The following is an 18,854-nucleotide window of genomic DNA, read 5'->3' as shown; positions in this document are numbered from 1 at the left end:
CTCTCTCTCTCTCTCTCTCTCTCTCTCTCTCTCTCTCTCTCGCCCTGCTGAATTATTACTGTCAAGCTGCATAAGTAACCAAAACTCATGTTGCATGCATGCCTGCAGATGCAGCCAGCCATTATCATTGATAGGACCCAGCAAGCGAGCTTTAGAAGTATCTGAAATCATTATATTCAAGCAGCAGCATGCATGTTTACTTTTATGCAATGTTTAAATGTTCCTTGTCTTGCTGAAAGAAGACTAATCAATGAATTCCCATGAAATCATATGCATAAATATATTATCCCAAGGTGAAAAAAAAACATATATTTAAAGCATGCAGCATGCAGGGCAGGAAATCCGCTGCCTTTGACAAGTACTCACTCGAGCTCATTATAGATCAAGTACATTGGTATAAGAAATCTGTCGTCCGCCCCGAAACCTTAATTAAAAACATGACCATAATAATTAAGATTTTCTACATACTTTTCTTTGCACAATCTTCATTGGGGTAAATGAATGATACGAGTGTAAAGTATTTAATTATGGAGCATTAATATATCGTACGCTTTGTGTCCCCCTCCACACAAGCGTCATGTTGGACACAATTATATCTTTTCCCCGACATGTGGCCGCCCTCCATTTAAGAATTTTAGAGACAGGCCTCCTCCTGAAACTGATAGCTAGGCCGGACTGATCATTCTTGGTCGGTGTAACATAAATTAGAACGGATAATAGATCAGTTATTACACCAAACCTGCCCCATGCAGGGGTTTCTGAAGAGAGGTTCATTACAATCCCAACTTGGGAGTAAGTATTCTCAAGTATTATTTATAAAATAATAAATATCTCAATACTCAAACTAGGCCTTAGAATCGTTTGGATTGAGAAGCATTCTCAATCCATCTCATTTCATCTTATTATTACAATTTTTTCAAATTTTTACACAAAATATAATAAACAATTCAACTTTTTCAAATTTCAAAACAACAATAATATTAAAAAATAATATTCTAACACATATTCTTCCTGATCTTAAATTTGGATGGTTTAATTATTTGAAGAGTTGATATATTACCTAAATTTTACATTATTTAACACATTCTTCCTCTTAAGTTTTATCATTTTTAGTCGTATATACATATTATTGATATATCATATTTCAACTAGTTTTTTATATATAATAATCACTAATTAAATAAAATCTACTTAAAATCTGCTAAATATATTAATAAATATGATTAGAGATAAGAAATATTAAGATGAATATATAAGAGTATTACTATATAATATTTCCTTTCTAGTTCTTCGATTGAATAGTAAATAAGGGGCCACAAATTTTCTGCTGTACCTAGCTAATTTGGTATATATGAAAACTGAGGAATCCAATGAACTCGAACTTATTTTGGCGGTACTGAGTACGTTCACCATAATCGTCCGCATGATACTGATCCCACAACTTTTAATGCATTAATATTTTTGGTTGATGGTATGCTTTAATTGCTCTGCAATTTTTTTATTGTTATAAACAGATAAGAAATTATAGTTGCAGTCGTGAGTGTATAAGTGTTGTGTAATTATTTTAAAAAAAGTGAATAAATACGAGATTCGTATAAAAAAATAATTTTTTAATAATAGATTCCACTCTTTTCAAAGTAACTATATGACACTTGTACAGTTCACGACTGCATATAGCATTACTATAAACAAATAAACATATCGATTCGATTAATGCAATCTGCCTAATCTATCATAAATATACGGCCCCATTAAATTGGGACCAATTAAACTTTTCAAAAAATGTATTAAAAATTTGTTACAATTGTTGAGAACGATAGAAAACACTTCTTGTTAAAAAATTTATCAAAAATTGTTTTCATATTTTACGAACTAAACTATATATTCTTGAAAAATATACTATATATACAGGTTTAATTCCACTAGAAAGTCTGAATTAACCTATATGTCCAAGAAATTAGTAATTATTAAAAACATTTCTGTTGACGAGCCATTACAAATTCTAGAAATCTAAATTTACTTCCGGCCCCTAAATATAAAGCAATCAATTCCTTGATTTGGAAAACTATTGCCAACTAATTGTGAAATTATTTCTTCATGATTTATTTCGATAACAATTTGTTAGGCCCGGTTTGGATACACAAACATATCTTATCTCATCTCATCTCATCATTACAATTATTTTTCCGTACTCTTATACAAAATATAATAAACAATTCAACTTTTTTAAATTTTAAAATTATAATATTAAAAAATATATTTTAACAATATTTTATTTAATTTTCAACAAAATATCTCATCTCATCTGAACCGTGTAACTAAACGAGACCTTAATTAGTTAGTAGTAGTAGTACTTGAGCTTATAAGACACAAATTAATGGAAATAAATCAGTGCATCTAATAAAATTCGACATATAATGAGTGTTACGATCAGTGTTTTAAATTTCGTACCGTACCGGCCGGTACGGTCGAAATTTTTCGTTTCGGCCGTCCGGCCGGTACAGGTACTATACATGTTCCGTACCGGCCAAAATACCGGCCGTACCTGCTGGTACCGGTCGTACCGGCCTCAATTTCGGCCTGTACTGGCCTATATTTCGGCCTGTGTTTTTTCTTTTTTTTTTTCATTTTTCCAAACTACAAGCTTATTTTTTAACCCTCAATTTAGACTAGACTATTTATAATTTATATATATATATGTATTTGTATATAATTTATTTATATATAGACTATTATTTTAGAATATAATTTATATATATATAATTTATTTATAGATTGACTATCCCGAAACATTATCTCGAAACGCTATTCTGAAACGGTACCGGTACTGAAATATTTCGTTTCAGTGCCTTGACCAGTACGGCGTCCAGTACGGTATTCAAAACATTGTTTACGATTGATAAAAACATTAACAGTACGTAATTGATAAAAAAAAAAAAAAAAAAAAAAAAAAAAAAAGAAAAGATTGAGAGTTTTTTGTAGGGTAAAAAGCTGCAAAAGGAATAGCTAGTTGTTGACGAAACTCGTGCACGCGCATATATATATATGAGAATAGAGAAATCAGAAAAGAGAGTGAGATGATATGATCAATCGATGCACGAGATACACATGATTTGGGGAACTTAATATATATTCGGCAGATTAATGTATTTTCGTGAAACAGAGGAGAGAATTAAAGAGAGAGATGGATGCATGCACGGGCGTACGTACGTTGTTTCAGATATTATATATTATATGCATGTGGATTAATGAGATATGATCATGATCTAAGCACGTAGCGTAAGATCAGTAGTACTGTTATTAACCAGCCGGCGCCAACTTCCATATGGTATCGGTAGGCACACACACAACTACATGAATCATACGTTCGCGTCCATGCGTCCATAATAAAATATCAAAACAATTCTTCCTCTTTTTGTTTTTTTGTATGCATATTTTAGCAACAAAATCTTTATTCTTTTTTCACACAAATATGGATAATTTGATGAATTAAAAGCAACAAAGCTGTACGTGGCTGTTGATCAAAAGCAAACAGAGGGTTAAACTCCTTTGTCACTCGAGGATATATTACATGAGATTAAATCCTATAGTTACAAAGGAATTTTATAAAAGTGATCTTGCAAACTGGTAGATGATTTGATGCGTTACGTCAGATTATAAAATTATTTTTATCATAAAAGTAATCTAACGAATTACACGGTTTATTAGTATACTTTAAAAAAAAATGTATTCATAATACTTCAAATACTATATATATATATACATATATGTATTTTATTCTCTAAACTACAATATACTCTGAGTGATCAAATATATCTGAAAGAAGATAAATTAAGTTAATAAACATTTTATCTGTTGTCGATCATAGTTAAGGATTGGCCTTTAGGGTAAACTAAGCAGACGGATCAAATACACATGATATAATATATATATATATATATATATAGCAGATCATGCATGACGCATGGGAGGAAGCATTTAATTTGCTACTTTTTCATACAATTATACAAACCGAACTTAGCCCATTGCAGAGATCACAGATTGATCATGAGGAAGTTTCCAGCTTAGTTTATGCAAAACGGTACTAATTGGTTTGAGAAATACATGAGGAAGAACGTAAAACTTTTGGTGGCCGATGAATGGTGTCATGTGAAGATATTTGTCTTCCATGCATGAATGGCCAGCTTGGAGTTGGACTTCACAAATCACAAGTACTACTGCAAAACAATCTAGCGCGCACAAACCATAAAAGAGGGTTGGACAAATTCTGTCATATAATAAATGTGAACGAATGTTTCTCTCTGGCTCTACGTACATATATAGATCGAACAGCTAGCAGAAAATTAAGAACAGAAGAATATCTATCAAGTTTTGCAGCCTTCTCAGCTTGCATTATTTAGCCAGTCAGTCTAGCTGTTTCTAACTCATGTACGTTGAGCTGCTTTCAGAGCTAGTTGGAAAATATATATATATATATATATATATATATTAGGGCACGGGCCACAGAGAATTATAGTAAATGAGGTAGTTGATCCGTACGTAGTATGTATTAAATTGAAGAGCTAGCCTATATATTAATATAATCTATAAATGGTAATTAATGAGAATGCATGTGAGATGATCTGGATCCTTGTCTCTCTTTTTATCTTAATATTAATTTGTTTTATTGGTGAAAGCTAGAAGGTTGACAGCTTTTAAACGTTGACATAAAGCGATTTCTTTAAGAACGAAAACTTCCGGTACAGATAGGAATAGGATGGTGGTTGCCAGCTTAATGGCAATTTTCAATATGAATTCTCTAGCAGCTAGCTCTTACAACCTGAATATTATTTGTTCTTTTTTTTTAAATAATATCAAGAGGAAATTGCAAAATTTATGCCTCACCTTCATTATATATTGCTAATAATCAATATTCTTTAACCTTAAAATAGTGCCAAAATCTACCCATAAATATTTTCTTCTTTTCAGGTTTTTCGGAGCTGTATATATAGCCTTCCTAACTTCGTCCCTGAGTTCCAACTTCCAATGGCCAAAAAAAAAAAAAAAAAAAAACAGTATTGATCAGAGGACGTGCGACTGTGCATGCATGCCAAGCAAAGCAAATTAGCGAAGCATATGTCGTGGTGATCATGTACGACGTGCATCAGTGCATGCCACTAATTAGAGACGGCGAGTGTGTCTGACTCGGCGAAGACAGAGATGATCAGTACTACAAAATTTGAATAAATTTTCTTTTGTAATGGTCCCCAACTCATGATCCCAACAGGGCAGCTCTATTGCCAACGAAAGACATACAGTACAGAGATCAAAGGGGTAGATTTCTCTACCAAAGTAGTTGACATCTCCGTATTTAGGGTTTCTTGTTTTCTTTTGTGCTTTTCAGGCATGCTACTATGCTAGATAGGTTTCTGTTATATATATATAAATTGCAGGCCTAGAACTCCCTCCTACTAAACCTGCCACTCTATTGTCGATTCCTCGCTCCAATCAGTTTTTCGAGATCTGTGCTTCCACGCTTCTCTCATCTCTACTGTCTCTGATATATCTCCTCTCCCCCAAACAATTTTGACTTGCAAAATAGCTTTTTCCATATTCTTTCTATTCCGAGAAATACTTTTAGCAGGAGATTACGTAAAAAGTAAGGCCTTATTTGGTTTTTTGGATGATATGAGATGTAATTATTATAATTTTTTTAAATTTTTATATAAAATATAATAAATAATTTAGTTTTTAAAATTTTAAAATAAAAATGATATTTTAATAAAATTTTATTTAATTTTTAATTTTTATCTCATTTTATCTATTTGTGTAATCGACCTAAATTTATACATTAAAGTGACTTAATATAATATATTAAATCTACTTTATCTTAAAAATATTTTTATAATTTAATGTATACATTATATTATTTTTTAAATTTATTTTTATATAATTTTTTTATAATTGTAATACTTCCAGTCTTATATTCCCGATGTCTACTTCTGTACACAAAATATATATTTATGTAAGAACAGATTAACGGTAACATTCTGAGTCAAATTCAAATACTGTCGTATCACTATGACCATCATGAGCTTCTGAGATTTTAGCTCAGGAAATTAAAAGCCAGAAGAGATCAGTACGTTCCGAAAGAAATATTTTGAAGCTAAACAAAAACAAGAGATATATATTCTTTCGTGTTGACAAATATATGGTAGTTGATGATTTTGCAACGAAAAACTGATCGACGACGTTTATAAGTATGTCGAGTTTGCTTTCTAACTTCTTATATATATAATATATATATATATACACTACATGCATGCAATATGGTACGTAGCATTATAGTATCCAAGTCATGGCTTCGCTTATATATAGTACGTACTAATATTATACCATAAGATAATATGTATACAACTACTATAGGTTGTAACTTACTTAATTATGTATTTATAGAATATGTATATACTTATTGACAGAATTATCTCTTTCCATATTTTTGGATTGCACAAAATCAAGAATTTTTTATTTTTAGGCATCTGTTACAATAGGATCTTTTCCTTAATGTTGCTCGCAGTCTACGTTTTCAAGCACACTTACCCCTTCATTTTTGAGGTGATTGTGTTCTCACTGCTGCATATCTCATCAATCGCACTCACAGTCGTACTCTTCAAAATAAATCACCCTTTGAGGTTCTCTTCAACAAAATACCCAACTACGATCACCTTCGTGTGTTTGGGTATCTTTGTTATGCACAAACTCTTCGTACTCACCGTGATAAATTTTCTCCTCGTGATACTAAATTTGTCTTTCTCGGCTACCCTAGCACTCACAAAGCTAAACTCTACAAGCTTGATACACAGTCCATTTTCTATTCTCGTGATGTCACCTTCCATGAACAACAATTCCCTTTTCAAAATATTTCAGACACCTCCTCCTCTTCTCCTTCATCTCCCATCATTCCTCTTCCGGTCCCTGAACTCATTTTACCTACTTCTCAAACACCTCTAAACCCTCCTCAAACTCCACCCCCTTCATCTTCCCCTCCTTCAACTCCACATTCCTCACCTTCACCTCCACCTGTCTATGGCCTTCCTATCTCCATGATTACATATGCCCCACCTTACACACAGAGCCCACGGCGTCTTCACCTGCTACAACGACTTCAGGTATTGCTCATCCTTTATCTTTTTTCTTTCCTATTCTCGCTTTTCTCCCTCACATATTACTTATTTAAATGCTCTCACCTCTTGTGTTGAACCTTCATGCTATTCTGATGCTCTCAAACATCCTCATTGGCGCGAGGCAATGTCTACTGAGCTCCAGGCTCTAGAAGCTAACTCCACTTGGACTCTTGACCATCTTCCACCTGATAAGAAACCCATTGCTGTAAATGGGTTTTCAAAACCAAACTCAAAGCTGATGGATCCATTGAGAGATACAAAACCCGACTGGTTGCCAAGGGCTACACTCAAGTTGAAGGACTTGACTACCATGAGACTTTTGCTCTGGTAGCCAAAATGACCATTGTCCGCTGCTTATTGGCTATTGCTGCTACCAAAAATTGGATCATTCATCAGCTTGATGTCAACAATGTCTTCTTTCATGGCAATCTTGATGAAGAAGTCTACATGACCCCACCTCCCGGTTATTGCACTTAGGGGGAGACCCGTGTTTGTCGACTCAGAAAATTCCTATATGGTCTCAAGCAAGCCTCCCGCAACTGGTTTTTCAAACTAATTATTGTGCTTCTTGATGCAGGTTTTCGTCAATCTCAGGCTGATCACTCCTTATTCACCCTTATTACTCACACAAGCATCACTATTGTTCTTGTATATGTTGACGACATCTTAGTTGCTGGCAATGCTCTTCCCCAAATTGAGTTTTTCAAGGATCATCTATTCACTCATTTCAAAACCAAGGATCTTGGCTCTCTGAAGTTCTTTCTTGGCCTCGAAGTTGCACGTTCTCCTGCAGGTATTTTCCTGAATCAGCGAAAATATGCTCTTGATATACTTTCTGACAGTAGCCAATATGGTGCCCGGACCACCTCTTTTTTCCTATGGAACAACATTTGAAGCTTTCCAATGAAGATGGGCCTCTACTTCCTGATCCTAGCATTTATCGTCGTCTCATTTATTTGACCATCACTCGACCTGACATTGTTTATGCCGTCAACATTCTTAGTCAGTTTATGCATGCCCCTCGTGTTCCTCATATGACTGCTGCTACGCGTGTTCTCCGTTACATCAAAGGGAGCCCCGGCCAAGGCATTTTTTTCAACTCTTCTAGCACCACTCAGGTTACAGCTTATACTGATTCTAATTGGGCCAGCTGCCCCACCACCCGTCGTTCCACCACAGGCTACTTCATCCAGCTCGGTACCAGTCCGATCTCGTGGCGCACAAAAAATCAGGAATTTCTTAAGGTAGCAAAGTATGTCACCGAAATTAAATATTAACCATATAAGGTTGTTATCTATGAAAAAATTAAATTATTAAAGCCACTCATCTAAACCTCTCACTTGAGCTCCATCGGATTCAAGTAAATGATAAAAATAGCCATATAAGATTTTTTGAAGTAAATGATAAAAATTAAGTAAAAAAAGATAAACTTTTCTGTTGAATCTAAGATTGAATACTGTAAAGTCTCTATAATATAGATAGAAATAGTTATGTGAGATTTGTTGCATTCACTTACTAACAAAACTAATCCAAACAAACTAGTTAGTGGTAGACTTGAAAGGAAAAGTATAAATAAATAGGGAAAATGAGGTTGTAAATTTACCAAATAGCTTATAAAAAGATACCAAGATATTTTCTTGCCTCTTATGAGATGTAAAAAAAAATGTGAGATTTTATTAATGACAAAAAATAGGTGTAAGTATGAAAAATTATTAAAAAACTAAAAGAAACCTAGACAAATAAGTACTAAATGAGATTTTTGATTTTTTTTTTTGGGGGGGGGGGGGGGGGGGGAGCCATGGCTATGGAGAATTTTAAAATAAAAATTATCCTCTTGATCATCTATCCATAACTACGTCATTAGATTTCATTCAAGATATTGAAATCCTGTTCAAAAGAATTGCAACAACATTAAAGAATAAATTTTAATTATTGTATTGTGCATTTTTAAATTTAAGATGATTTATTAATTCAAATTTTTTTTACTACGAATTGATTGTAAATCTAATTATAATTTATGAGCAAATATTTTTAAGGTAAAATTGAAGTTTGAGTAGTCTATATACCTAACCAAAGGATGACAAAAAGAGAAATATAGGTTGTGTGAAGTGTAAAGAAATGCACAAAAATTTATTTAAAAAAACAAAAAAAAAAAAAAAAAAAAAAACGAATCCGCAAGTGGACATGCATGCAACTAATCTAATGTCCAAACCTTAGCAAAACCCTTGAATTTTAACAATATTTAATTTGTTGAAATCTAGCTTAGATTTAATACACTGTACTGATCTTTGTGGGGATTTTTAAGGTACATATATAAATCAAGGTTTATTTATTTTCTAGTCAATTTTTAAAGAGTTCTTGACGGTAAGTATTACTTTTAAGGTACGCCACTGTTTTAAGAATAATAATAGTCTTATCACTTTTCTACTACTCTTTTTAATTTTTTTAATTTTTTTTATTTAATTGTTAAGAAAATGACTATTAGTGAAATTGTATATTTTTTAAATTTTTTTTAATTATTAAAGATATTAAAAAATACTTAAAAGAAAATGGTGATAAAAGGATTGTCTATTATTACCCCTGTTTTAATGGCTAATGCACTCTGCTTACCATCCAATCGAAATGTTCATTAGACATGACTCTTACACATATCCCACTTCTCTATATATATATATATATATATATATTTATTTATTTATTTATTTATATATTAGAAAATCTTCTCATTCAGCCACTGTCTCAAATTCCACACTCCACACGCTTTGTGCTGCGAACTTCTTTTTTTTTTTTTTTATGCCATTTAAATTTTAAACTGGAGTATTACATATATTATTTCGAAATGAACCTTAAAATAATTGATCATTTTGAGTCCACTATATACAAAAAAGAAAGGTACGTTGTGTCACGCAAAATAAAGACAAGAGACATTAAAATAAGAAAATCTAAATTATCTAATTATATAATATTTATTAATCGTACGTTTTATTTTATTTTTTGAAAACGTACGTTTTACTTAATTGTCACCAGAACATACAGACTATTGATGGGTACGCAATCCGAATAAAAGTACATTCATTAGGTCGGAATTATGCTATGGACCCACAATGCCACATCATCTTCTGATCTATTAATTAATTTGCAATTTTATATACTGAGAATTAATTACATCCCATTAGCAATAGCAAGCTGACAATCATTCTTCCTTTTTCTTTCCCTTTTTTTTTTTTTTTTTTTGGGAGAAGGGGTCAACCCTGTCGTCCTTTCGACGAGATACGTGCTATAACATGTGCTAAACTACTGACAAAAAAAAAAAAAAAACAAAATAATAAAAATAAAAACAGAGAGAGACCTCCATCTTTCTCAACTACAGTTTTTTTTATTAATTTATATAAGTAATCTCTAATTTGATATTTTTTTTTTAGAGAGGAATATTATATATCAGTTACTATTTATTTTCACATTTTACACGTATATTTTTTTTATAGAATATAGAAATATTTTTCATAAGGTGTAGGGTGTAAATAATAATTGATGAGAAGAATTTTTCTTTAGAGAGACTTTTTCAATCTTCCTCAATTATTGGTCATGGTTTAGTTATTTCAAGAACTATTTAAATATAATTTCCATAAATTCAATTTCTTGACAAATATAATTGAGAAAAAAAAAAAACTTTGTTCCTTTCTCTATACATTATCATTATTTTTTTTTTATCCGTGCAATATTTAAGATTTCCTTTATAATCTCAATTGATATGATCTCCCTTTATAATCTCAACAAGTGTCCCCTTTCTTTAAAGTGCTAAAAATGGGAGAGATATGATCTAATTGTTGCATGTGTGGCAAAAGGGGTATGTATTGTAGCACACAAGTACGTTACCATGATGTTGTAGATTCCATATGAAATCTCCCCTCACTTAGAAGGATAGGAATTGTGTTTTTATTTTTCCAAGCGAGCCAACACGTCAGCAATCTCTTAAGATGAGTAATTATTAAATACTCTCGGACGGATGATGTGGTAGTCTCATCTTATCGTAATATATCATATAATTAAAATTGCTTATATAAGCATAAATTTTAATCAACGTAACATCATATGATAGGATGAGAGTACCAAATCATAGTTAACAAGTGTGAAATATGCATTTGAAATAAGAGTTAAGAATTTGAATTCATGAACAATAGTACATTACTATGATAACTTTATACTATTATCTTTATCTTGAAAACAAAAAAAGATGGAACGAGAACTGTTTAATTACTTGATTAGTTTTATAATAGATCGGGAAAAATCTATACATTATGTTCCATGTTTTGAAGTGATCCTTGAATTCATTCTATGTTCTTAGTTGTTAGAATTTGTTTATATTGAGCAAGGCAATTCAAGAAACAAAATCGTGTTTCTTAAAAAAAAAAAAAAAAAAGCATTTTAAATTTTTATCCCCTCAAGTGATATAAATCCTTTTTAAATCCATCATCATCAAGTGGCATCCACATGTCCGAAAGAGCAAGAGAGCTGGGGTTTGGTATGAGCAAAGAGGAGTTTAGAAGCTCCCAAAAAGAGAAGAGAAGTAGGTCAAAAAGAGAAGAAGAAAAGTGTACTGCACCAGAGTTTCGACCCCATCTGTGTGTATAGGGTAGGGCAGCCCGGGCAGGACCACCTCTCTCTCTCTCTCTCTCTCTCTCTCTCTCTACAGTCTACCCCACTGTCAGCCTGACTGTCTTTGACCTCTGCAGTAGAAAGCAAAAAAAAACCTTGGCCGAGTCCCAATGAGCTATTGGTATCATCCAAATGACATCATTACCCTCCCTTCCCAAAATCTCAGGAATCACACTTTCAGATACCCACAATTGGGTGCCTGCCACGTCGATCATTCTTGATTCCCCACATTTTGTAACTAGACAGAGTGAGGGCACCGATTTCATTTTTTTATTTATTTTTATATATTTCTTTTGAAAATGAGTTCGATTCAAAAAGAGAAAATAGCATAGAAAACAATTTCTGAATAATAAAAAAGAAAAAAAGAAAGAGAAGGGAGAGGAGTAACTAAACTGAGCAAGCAAAGTGAAGAAACAAGAAAGGCCAGCGCATCTTTTATGGTGCTTTCTCTCCTTTTCATGTCTTTACTACTCTTGCTGCCTATTGCCTTCCTTTCACTGCAAAAGCAATACAATGACCCCATTTCCATCACCTAATAATAGTTCCATTTTCCTTATATTTTATATAAACAGCAAACAAAAGAGCGTGACCCAGAGGGTTAGAATTCCCCCCATGGGTCCTCTCGCTGGCAGGTTGTGTTATAACACCACCCATATCTCCCTTTCCTTTTGAAAATATCTTCCACAAAAATAATTCCATGGGAAAATGGAATTCCATAATCCATCATTTCTATAAGACTGTACACTTATTCCAAGTCTCCCATTTTTGAATCTCTCTCTGGGCAACATTTTCTTGGCTTTCCCTATACCCCTATTCTTTCCAATCTTCACATTCCTTGATTACCACAAAAATTTTAACCCCAAAAAAAAAAAGCAAATCATAATCCAATCCCCTCCCACACCGCATGTACAAGTGCTTTACCCCTTCGAGAAGTAACAACACCACGGCTGTATCTTCAAAAATCAGCCACTACCGCCCCCAACCCGCCGACTAGAGGTTGTCGGGTCATTGCCACCGCATAGTAGCGGCCTGGCTTCTGACCCATGCATTTGCTCCAACCGATGAAGAGCTCATGATTCCCAGCCTTTTTCTCTAGAAAGGTTCAGAATGAGATGGAGATTCTTCTCAATCCAACAGTACTGGTTCACCATCAATAATATTCTTGTCTGTGTGCTACCTGTCTTCTATAAAGATTCTCCCTATGAAATCCCGAAATCTCCTTGAGTAGAGCTTTGGATCAACAGCTGAAATCTTAGTTGGGTCAGCTTGAAAGGATTTGTATGCATGCTCTATCTTCTTGCTGATATCATAGTCCTGTAAAATGTCGATGATCCCAAAATAAAGGACTACTTCGCAGCTCTCACCACTGCGTGAAGGGGTCAACCGGCTGATACCACCAGGAGTATACTGATCGAAGTCACTCCTCCTGGCCATCCGCTCTGCTCTTGCAGGCATATTCGCTCCTAACCTGATCAAGGGCTTTCTGATACAGAAAATGTTTCATTTTCAATTCAGTAAAAATATGGTCCTTTCATATAAGCATGAAAATTTCATTTTTTAACCAAACTAAACGCATCAATAGACCAAAACAACCCATTTCATATTCTTAGGAACCCTCTAATCTCCCATGTCCTCCTACATAGATATAGGTAATGCTAATCTTATCTAACGGAAAATACTTGGCTCAATCAGAAGTGATTTTTATCAAATTTATTTTTACGATAATCGGCAATCAAGACTGAGCATCCATGGCAACAAAATTCATCAGCCATTCAATGACAGAAGTATCAAGGGCACAACTTATTTGAGAAAGCCTTGGACAATAATACCCCTCTATATGCCCCACATACAACTGTTGTCTACTGAACTATCCCCACAGAATCGCTAAGACAATCCAAGTCACTTTCAATAATTCCAACAAGCATGTTCAATCCATTAATGCAATAAAAATAAGACAAAGCTTAACAAAAATGCGAACTCTGATTGACAAAGTTTTTTCAAATGAAAGGCATACATTTATGATAAATTGAAAATGGTTTTTCCCAATTAACCTCGAGGATATTCCAACAGATTCCACAGCAACACTAGGTGATTAGAACAATCAACAAACTGAGGAAGCAACAGTTAAAAAACATACCGGCCAGCTAAAATTTGATCCATGTTGTGTAGCTCCGCTTCAAGGAAGCGGCATCCTCGCATAAACTTTTCATTCTGATATGAATCCTTTTTGCCTGAAAAATGCGCTCATTCACTTCAACATCCATATGATCTCCATAAATCCATTGATCAGCGAAATATATGATATGGAATTAATTGATTACCAGTGCGCAATACAAATGGTGATAACCCCATTTTATCACATGTATTGTCATCACGGAAGTGAAGACCAACCAAAAGACTGTAGTCCATGATTCCCTCCGCCTCCAAGAACTCACAATCACGATCGACTTGTCTGAGCAAGGTTTCAAGCATGTTATGACAGATGAAAGGACCAAATAGAGAAACCTGAGTGAATCAAATTAGAGGAGATACTGGTACACGGTTTGAACTTACTTGACGAGCTCTTGGTACCAACTCTGCTGGAGGCGAAAGACAAAATTAAGATCAAGGTCCTTGAGGGTCGTGGTTTCATCAATCTCACCCTCTGGCATATCTGTTGTGCGGCCATGAGAGGATCCCTTAAGGTCAAATCGTCTATGGATACGATACTCTGAGCAGAATAAGTTACCCATCACGATGAACCGAGTCTGCTTCCCAATCACATGACACAATCAGATAATCGTATAAATCAATTAAAGCTATATACCAGAAATTATCTCACAACGCGCACCTTCTGGCCACCAATTGGTTTGACGCAATGCACCCCAAAGAATTTTGTCACCAGGGAATTGTCATACCGATAAACATGTTTGTAGTAACTCGGAAGCATCCTAAGAAGCACCTACAAAAATGATTACCAAACTTTGAGACACAATCTAATTGTTCCTCCTCTCAGGAGTAGTGCTTGGTGAAGAAAGTATAGCAGACAAAAAAAAAATAATAATAATTTAAACTATGCCAGTAATTCTTTTGAATTGATTTTAATATATTGGGTAAGTTTGAACTTTAGCAAGACAAAAAGGTCAAAAGACGGGCAACAAACCTTGACTTCTGATTTCTTCACAGTTTTTATCATAAATCTATCATCCTGGGTAAGGTAAAAGACGCTTCCGCTCTTCCCCGGTGAAGAAAGCTCTCGGAGGGCATCATTCCCACAAATAGCCATCATGTAGTCAGCAGGATCTACTTGGAATAACTCTCTCAAATGTCTAATATACGGCCCCAAAACAGAAATACCTCATCACCATAGCAGAAAAAATAGCAGTACAAGACATTCGAGCGAAATTGGGAAAGATATTGACAAACAAAACCAAGAACTACAAAAGGCAAATTAAACAATACCTAAACACCATGGGGCAGTAATCTTTCCACCGGAACTCTGTCGACAGATGGGGAGGCGTTATCTTCGATCCTTCGGGTGGAAATCTAGTCCAGTACTTCTCCTTGGGATCGAAATCAGTACACTTAAGCTCATGCAACAAAGACGCGTGCTTTCCAACAGAATACCTAAGACAAACAATAAATTCAATACTCAACTTCAAAACCAATGAATAAACATAATAATAGAAACTAAATCGAACCCATAATCACAGCTCAACAAATTACCTAATTCCCAATTGAAGATTAAGCATCAAATCGTAATTCTTATGCCCCTTTGATATTGTCTGCCCAGGCTTTTTAGCCTCGCCTGTGAAACAGCATGGCCTCCGCGGAAACTGTCGAATCCCGTCCCGATCTAACCCCGTCCCGTTCCGATAAAACATGGAGGCCTCCACATTGTCGAGTATATCGCAGGTGATATCCCCGGCTTCTCCATCTGATTCCCATATACAAATCCTTGGAAAACTCCGCTCTGTCAAGCTTCCTCTTGCGCCGTCCACGGATGACCTCTTCCGCATCGTTATCATCAAATTATCATCATCAAGAAAAGCGCCATTGCCGCTTTTGAAGCATTGCTCTTTACCATTTCCCGGATAGAACGTCCCATTCGGTAGCTGAATCTTAAGGTCTTTGTTCCAGCTACCGACATAGCAGCTGCCATCCGGCCAAGTGAAAACCCCGCTCCCCTTGGGAACGCCGTTGTCCCATTCGCCGTCGTAACGGTTCCCGTTGGCCCAAATCAGGATTCCCCGGCCAGAAATTACCCCATTCTTCCATTCGCCCACGTACTCGTTCCCGTTCTTCCATACGTACCGGCCTTGCCCGTCTTGTACGTTACGCTTCCAGTAGCCCTCGTAGTAGTCGCCGTTGGCGTAGCGCTTCTGGCCATAACCGTGCTTCCGATCAGAGCTCCAGGACCCTCGGTAGGAATCGCCGTCAGACCCGATGAAGGTCCCGAACCCCTCCATCCGACCCGACTTGAAGTCGCCCTCGTAGGTGGCGCCAGAGGGCCACGAGAATCTTCCTTTCCCCGAGGCCTTCCCTCTCCGCCACTCCCCCTCGTACATGCACCCGTCGGTCCACAGGTACTTTCCCGATCCGTGCGGCGCACTCCCCGCAAAGCTACCCATGTAGAGATCGCCGTTCGGTAGGGCCTTCTCGACGGTCGACGGGGACGCAACTCCGGCGCTTAAGGTAGGCGAAGCCGTCAAGGTGGTCGGCGTCACTCTCCGCGAAGCGGCTTGGGATCTGCAACGGCCTACTCCGACTAGCTGAAGCGGTTTCTGCGTATCCTTCCCTAGCTTCTCCTCTTCTGATTTCTTCTTCTTGCTGCTGGAAACGATGTCGTTAAGCTCGTCACAGAATAGTGCCGCTTCACGCATTTTTGGGTCATTCATACAAGCCAAGCTCTCTCGCTTACCCTGTATTTAAGACCTATATACGAATTATTTACAGCATTACCGGATTTCACTCTGGTTCTCAATCCAGGAAAGGAAGACTCGCCGGAGCGTGGAGTATTTCGTAGTTTCTCTCTCCAGAACTTTCCCCTTTTTTCCTGTGATCTCTCTCTCGCAAACTCCCTTCAGTTCTTTGTGCGTATAGAAAAGAGGTGGGAATCCTCCAAACATCCACAACAGTCACAGGAGAAAAGCGGAGAGAGAGAGAGAGAGAGAGAGAGAGAGGGGTACTGTGACTATATGCGTGTGAACACTAATATGTGAAAAAACCCCTAAGAAAAAGGAAAGGTGTGAGAGAGAATGACATTCATGAGCCGGCCTTACCTAGCCAACATGGTGCTACGAAACAGAGAGTACAGCACCAGCTCGGCTTTTAAAATCTTATGACGAATATACCCTTATCTTTTCGTATTTTTTGAGAATAATGTTATTCTATTTTTATAGTTCCACCTCGCAATGGGTTGATTAAGGGATGGCATATAGTATTTTTGGATTATGTTAAGTGTCATGTAAGTCATGAGTATTCGATTATGAGAAATTCTATTTGTAATTTTTAAGTATAGTCTTTATTTAAAGATTGTATATATAGGTTTTTTATTAAATGAGAAAAGATATCATTTTAGGAGAAACATTTTTATAATTTTAAAAAATTTTAAAAATAAAATTATCTAAACTTGCATTGCAGTCTCTAAATAGAGACTGTATATAGCATTACTCTTTGATTATATAGATTAATTCGAACATGTTAAGTTAAAGATGTCAAACTTCTCAATCCATTTAAATAATAGGTCGGGTCACCCATTTAAATTCGTTTAATAATTAATTAGAAATATGTTAACATGACACGATTTGTTTAAACATTATTGTTTCATGTAAATAAGTTTAACTAAAATACATAACTCATTTGACCTGATTAATATAATTTTATATAAAATTTAAAATCTATATTTATTAATAACTACAATATCTTTAAAAAAATATATCAATATTTTTCAAATTTTAATATATACTAAAACTGACATTACAAACCATATAATTACAAATATGAGCATAGGTTTAAAATTATAATATCGATAATAAAAATATAAGCATACTGAGAAGTATCAATATAACAACTTAATAATAATAAAATTTTAATTTTAAAATAAATTCTAAACATATCAAAACAGGTTAATTTTATATTAAACAGGTTGATTCGTTATTGACTCGTTTATAAATCATGTTTTAGTGGATCCGCCTGTTTTGAGCCGAATTCATTAACATCAAACTCAAATCCATTAATTTCATGTCGTGTTTATGTTGAGTTTACAGATAGTATCACATATTACCACACCTTGGTTGATTTGAATAATTTAATTAGTAATTTTATAAATTGATTATGAAAATTAAAATTTATTATTTATTATTTTTTTGAATTTAATTTTCATTCATTTTCCCATCTTTCTTTTTCTTCCATTCCCACGAGAGTGTGTTTGGATTTAGGCAGGGGTATAAATGCATGCGATGCAGATCCTTAATTAAAAACTTTAGTCGAATTATAGAGAATATGTATATAAATGATTGAAAAAATTATTAAGTATTTCTATTTCTATCAAACATTTGAGATGATAAGAGAATATGCTGACGAAAAATGATCCATTTTCAAATAAAAAATTAATGAAACATGAAATGAAATTGTGATAAGAATGATAAAAGGCATTTCACATTCTATTTCTATGGGTTACTCTCTCCTCTCTTGAGTTATCTCCAAGCCCTGGTTTCATCGTGACGTGACGGAATTGCCTAGAAATTTCAACGTGTATATCACTACTACCTTTTTATTTTGAACTATTCGCCTTTCTTCAAAATATAAATATAAATATAAATCCCACTTTTTCAGATTTTATACTTTTAATATCTTGTCAAAATAAATTCACAAAATGGGATGTAATATATTAAATTAAATTTATAATAAAAATAATTTTATAAATATACACTATTAAATCACATTAATTTTTAAAGTTATTATTGTAAAACTCGCATTTAATTACTATATTATTACTTATCAAAAGAGACTCAAGTAAACTCGCATAAATCACTCTTATACGATGTCCCAAAG

The 18,854-nt window shown here is 34.6% G+C and overlaps 1 protein-coding gene across 1 annotated transcript; it reads right to left on the bottom strand.

Annotated features, from left to right (window-relative positions):
• Window positions 1-12,349: 12,349 nt before the first annotated feature.
• On the bottom strand, window positions 12,350-17,037 carry LOC121256671 (phosphatidylinositol 4-phosphate 5-kinase 1-like). Its single transcript, XM_041157523.1, has 8 exons — window positions 15,525-17,037; window positions 15,261-15,425; window positions 14,962-15,127; window positions 14,650-14,760; window positions 14,373-14,566; window positions 14,141-14,271; window positions 13,957-14,050; window positions 12,350-13,302 (listed from the first exon to the last, which is right to left on the bottom strand). The coding sequence occupies exons 1-8, from the start codon at window positions 16,694-16,696 to the stop codon at window positions 12,993-12,995; spliced, it is 2,343 nt and encodes a 780-aa protein (XP_041013457.1). The 5' UTR covers window positions 16,697-17,037; the 3' UTR covers window positions 12,350-12,992.
• Window positions 17,038-18,854: the final 1,817 nt, after the last annotated feature.

Source organism: Juglans microcarpa x Juglans regia, chromosome 3D (genome assembly GCF_004785595.1).
Source record: "Juglans microcarpa x Juglans regia isolate MS1-56 chromosome 3D, Jm3101_v1.0, whole genome shotgun sequence".
NCBI classification, from domain to species: Eukaryota; Viridiplantae; Streptophyta; class Magnoliopsida; order Fagales; family Juglandaceae; genus Juglans; species Juglans microcarpa x Juglans regia.
The sequence above is the reverse complement of the archived record's forward strand: the minus strand, read 5'-3'. Positions and strand labels throughout refer to the sequence as shown.

Excerpts from the sequence above, each read along its gene's own strand:
- LOC121256671 (XM_041157523.1), bottom strand. The coding sequence starts at position 16,696 with ATGAATGACCCAAAAATGCGTGAAGCGGCACTATTCTGTGACGAGCTT. Across the intron at positions 14,761-14,961 it reads TGAAGAAATCAGAAGTCAAG|GTGCTTCTTAGGATGCTTCC; the intron begins GTTTGTTGCCCG and ends TCATTTTTGTAG. Across the intron at positions 13,303-13,956 it reads GATCAAATTTTAGCTGGCCG|AAAGCCCTTGATCAGGTTAG; the intron begins GTATGTTTTTTA and ends TTTCTGTATCAG.